Source organism: Gavialis gangeticus, unplaced genomic scaffold (assembly GCF_001723915.1).
Source record: "Gavialis gangeticus isolate Ggan-Ray unplaced genomic scaffold, GavGan_comp1, whole genome shotgun sequence".
In the NCBI taxonomy this organism is placed as follows: Eukaryota; Metazoa; Chordata; order Crocodylia; family Gavialidae; genus Gavialis; species Gavialis gangeticus.
Window position 1 is genome coordinate 154,644,042 of NW_017728992.1, and position 4,769 is coordinate 154,648,810.

The window sequence follows — 4,769 nt, forward strand, 5'->3', positions numbered from 1 at the left end:
GGGGGGGGGGGGGGTCCCCCCGCTGTGTGTGTGCCCAGGGCAGGCATGGCGGGCATGTGCCTCCCAGATCTGTGTGCAGGGGAAGATGAGCTCCCTGCTGGCTCTGCACCACATGGCACTGCCCCCAGGCCTGGGCAGAATGCCATCTGCCTGCTGCCACCGAGTGGGCAGAGGCACTTGGCCAACGCACAGCAGGCAGTTGTTGTGCCGTGCATGTCCGGACGCAGTGGCAGCAGCAGCACAGTGCAGAGCCCAGCATGCAGCACGCATCCCACCTCCATCTGGATCCGGGGGACACATTCTCCGCATGCCTGCCCTAGAGTGTGCACAGCCTCTTTGCCCCCCCTCTGCTGCTGATGCCTCTGGACCTGTGGAGGATGCCATCTGCCTGCTGCGCGCTGGCCAAGTGCCCCTGCCTACCTGGTGGCAGCAGGCAGATGGTGTTCTGTGCAGGTCCAGAAGCAGTGCCATGTGGTGCGGACCCAGTGCGCAGCCCAACCCCACCCTCCATGCACTGATCCAGGAGGCATGTGCCCCCCATGCCTGCCCTGGGGTGCACCCAGCAGGGGGAGCCCCCCACGTCCCTGGAAAAGTCCAGCCCACCTTTGTGCTAGCTCTGCCATGAGGACAAGGCCAGCCAGACCGTGGGAGAAAACCTTTGGGGAGCAGTGGGCTGCCGCTGCGCTCTGCATTGTTACCACACCCTCTGAAGCTGCATGGGACACCATATGCCTGCCACCCTGGGTGGCCTGGGGATACAGTGCAGCCAGTGCACAGAAAGCACATGGCATCATGCGAGGCTCCCGAGGCAACGGCAGCATGGTGCAGAGCCCAGTGCACAGTGATAGCCCACCTCTGCCCCACGCACATATCTGGGGGACATGTGCCGCCGATGCCTGCCTTTGGGTTTGTGCAATGATGGGAAACCCCCCCTCCCCCCATACCCCTGGATGAGCCACTCCGGCTCCTACCGTCACACCCACCCCAGCTGCCCAATCACCCCAGCCCCTGCCCCTCTTCCTCCCTCACTGTGGGGGTCTTGATCTGTCCCCCCAATCTCCCAACACGTTTACCTCCTGGATGCTGCTCGACACACAGTGCTGTGTTCCTGGCCATGTGCAGCAAGCTGTGTGCAGCAGGCTGCTGCTGGGCTCTGGATGTGTGCAGCCCCTGTCCCTGGCCTTCCGTGTACCACAGTTTGGGAACCGCTGTATTACTGCAATACTAATGATAATTATTGCCAATAATAATATATCTTAGAACTAGAGGGAGAATGTTTTTTGTGAGAACGTTCTCAAGTACGTAAAAGAATCTGCTTTGGGTCTTCATTTACTGCATTTTTACTTTAAAACTTGGTTTGTGAAAGACAAAGATGCGCTATAGTAGTGCAGCATTTTAAAACTAGAATTATTCATTTATAATAGTAGTACTGTTTAACTTTCCCATTTACATTAGTTATAGCTTTTGTTTTATTTACTTTTTGCTTCTCATTTCTCACTTGTGTTTCTTTTTATTCTCTAGAGACAATCAGACAAGACAAATACGAGATGCTGTTTCAAATGTGGAAAAACATTTTGGTGAATTGTGCCAAATATTTGCTGCATATGTACGTAAAACTGCCAGACTACGAGACAAAGCAGACCTGCTAGTGAACGAAATATATGCATATGCAGCTACAGAGACACCAAATTTAAGAGTTGGGCTGAAAAATTTTGCAGATGAATTTGCCAAACTTCAAGATTATCGACAGGCAGAGGTATAAAATTTAAGTTCTATATTGTGCTTGCAAATTTTTTGTTGCTTTTGTTATGGTTGGGGGTGTACTCAATTCAAGATAGTTTCATGGTTGATGACAGCCAGCTGATTTTTTGTGGGCAAATCTTGAGGCTGGCTCCCATTTTCAAGGGCTTGTCATGGCAGGGCCTCTACCTCCCTGCTCCCACACCTCTGACCAGGGGAACCCACCCCCTGCTGCTAATTGGTTCAGAGGGCTGCCCATCATGAGGCCCCACCCCTTACCACTGATTGGTGGAAAAGGGTGCCGCTGCATAATAGGTAGCCCTCAGCTAATTTGTGGTGAGGGGCAGGGGTAACAGCCATTTTGTCTGTGCTGGCAGCCCCTTTTGTGCCAAGCTGTATGGTCAGGAGGACTACTGGTTCATACTGGAGAGTCAGCTGCTTATTTTTAGTAAGTTTTTATTTTCCCTCAGTGGATTTCTCAGAGATCACCTGATTTTGCAATTTCTATGAAATCTGCACAATCATGATTTGAGTAGGTCCCTAGTTATGGCATGTATCTTTTTTTTTGTCAAGTCCAAGCTAAAACATTAAACATATTAATAATATAGCCAAATAAGCCCCAAACTTTTCAGTTTGTCCTGCAAATGACCTCACTAAAGGCTTAAGCCCTAGTAGCATGTGTTATAAATAGTCTCACTGAAATCAGTGAAACTACTCACATGTTTGTTTCCAGTATGAGAGTTGCATCTTCAGTGGAGGGGAGAGATGAAGTCACTGGATATTATTAGGCCATAGGTTACATTTACTAAAATATGCATTTTGGTTTTGTGACTTGAGCCAACTATCAGTATCTAAGATGACAATTAGTCACCCTTTTAAGAGAATCTGTTGATCAGGACATTTGTATTAGAAGTGCACCAATACATTGGTCCATATCATATCAGCACCAATAAAAGGAAAATTGCCATTATTGGCAATTGGCTTTTTTTGGCTGATGTGGCCAATAATGTTCCCAATAAATGCCATGTGCATGTGCACAATCACAGCATGAATGTAGCCACCCAGCAGCTTGCAGAGCAGAGTTCTGCTGGTAAGTCTGTTGAGGGGGAAGGGGAAGGTGTGTGGAGGAAGCAGAGCGAGGCCCCCATGGTAAGGGAGGGAGTGGGGCTGGGGCAGGGGCAGGCACTGCACAGTTGGGGCACAGGACAGAGTTGCGAGTGGCTCATCCGGGGGGTGCGGAGAGGGGGGTGGCTCCCACCGCTGTACACCCCCCTGGGGGAGCCACTTGGAGTGTGTGGCCCCTGGATCTGTGTGTGCGGTGAGGTTGGGCTGCCGCTGCGGGCTGGGGCCGGGGGTAGCACTGGGCTCTTCCTGGCAGGAATGCTGGGCTGGGGCTTTGTTCAGGGTGGGCACCAGCAGCACTAGGAGGAGGGCTATGGCAAATTTTGGGGTGACTGCAGCCTTTCCCCCTGCCCCCCCAGCAACACTGCCATACGCCCCCAGCGCAGCCCCGGCCCAACTCCCCCTCTGGGAAGAGCCCAGCACTGCCCCCAGCCCCAGCTTGCAGTGGGCAGCCTGCCCTCACCCCATGCACAGATCTGGTGGGCACATGCCCCTCCCCCACACCCATGGCTCCCATGGGTGTGTATTAGTGGTGGGAGCCACCCCCTGCACCATCTGGACATGGTGCTTGTGACTCCATTCTGCCCTGCCCAGCCCCACCCCGCCCTGGCTGAATAGCACCTACACCAGCCCCACTCCCTTCCTCACCGCAGGGGCCTCAATCTGTCCCCCTCAATCTTTCCCGTCCCCCCCACCCCTTCCCCCCCAACAGATTTACCAACCAGCGCTGCTTTCCAAGCTGCTGGGCTGCATGTCGGCAGTGGGATCAGTATCGGCCGATATAGCTTGTTAATAATCAGCAGGGATCCTGGTTTTCTCTGCTGAAACAATATCCCTAATTTTCAAATTTAAAAAAGTAACCAGCAGTCCACATTTCTGCATGATTAAAATGAAACGCCACTAATAGATAGATAGATATATGGTGCTGTTTCATCTTAATCACAGAAAAATATGGATTTGGGGTTACTTTTTTAATCTGAAAGTTAGGGATTTTTTTTTTTAAATCCGAGGAAACTAGGATCCCTGATAATCAGCCATCAGTATTGGCCCAAAAAATCTTTATCAGTGCACCCCTAATTTGTATTCATTAGGTTTTAAAATGCTAAATTGCTTTGTTGTTTGAAAGCAACAAAATTCCAGTGATTTGGGGCAAAGAATTAAGCAGGTTAATTGAGCACATGTGAATGATCAAATTGGTGTCAGTGGGATAACATGCATGTATAAAGTTTAAACATATTTATTTTTCAGGATCCAGGTCGTAGTTCAAAACTGTGGTAATCAGACTATATTTCACTAGATCATATTGTTTCATTCACATAAATTCACCCTAAACAAAACTACTGTTGTGTTAAAGGTGAACTGCAACATAAGAGTTGCTTTCTTGTGGACATACCCCTGTTACTTCTAGCATGGAGAAGGTCTAGATATGCTTTTTAAGTAATTTTTCTTTTGCTATTTTTTTAATGTATAGAAACCTGGAGAAGAAGTAGGTTTATAATGCCAAAGATGTCAAGAATAAGAAACATAACTACGGGCTTCAGTTGTGCGTTAGCGTAGGGCTTCACTGACATCAGTGAGACTGTTGAAAAGTCCACTTTTGCAGCTCCGGCTGACGAATTGAGGCCTAATTGAATGTGGAAATAATTTTATTCAGATAGTCTTGCAAGTACTGTTTTGTGTTAATGCCTATTTAACGAAAACACTTTTTTTAAGGGTATCCTTGTCCCTTCACTAGAAGGGTCAGAAACCATTCACTTCACTTACTTAAACCACCAAGAAGCACTTTAGTTAGAGGAATCTGTTAGTTGATATCCTTGATGTTTATAAAAATATGTCATTTCATTTAGTAAGGAAGAACTTAAACCATTATGGATAGGACAGAAATGTTACAATATTCAGATGGAAAC

The 4,769-nt window shown here is 48.7% G+C and overlaps 1 protein-coding gene across 2 annotated transcripts in view; it reads left to right on the forward strand.

Moving 5' to 3' along the window:
- FAM92A (family with sequence similarity 92 member A) overlaps positions 1-4,769 on the forward strand; it is a 50,604-nt gene that overhangs the window by 4,666 nt on the left and 41,169 nt on the right. For both annotated transcript variants that reach the window (XM_019527924.1, XM_019527925.1), the window contains exon 2: positions 1,522-1,756. In XM_019527924.1, the coding sequence (XP_019383469.1) occupies positions 1,522-1,756 (235 nt within the window). The remainder of the gene's footprint in view (positions 1-1,521; positions 1,757-4,769) is intronic.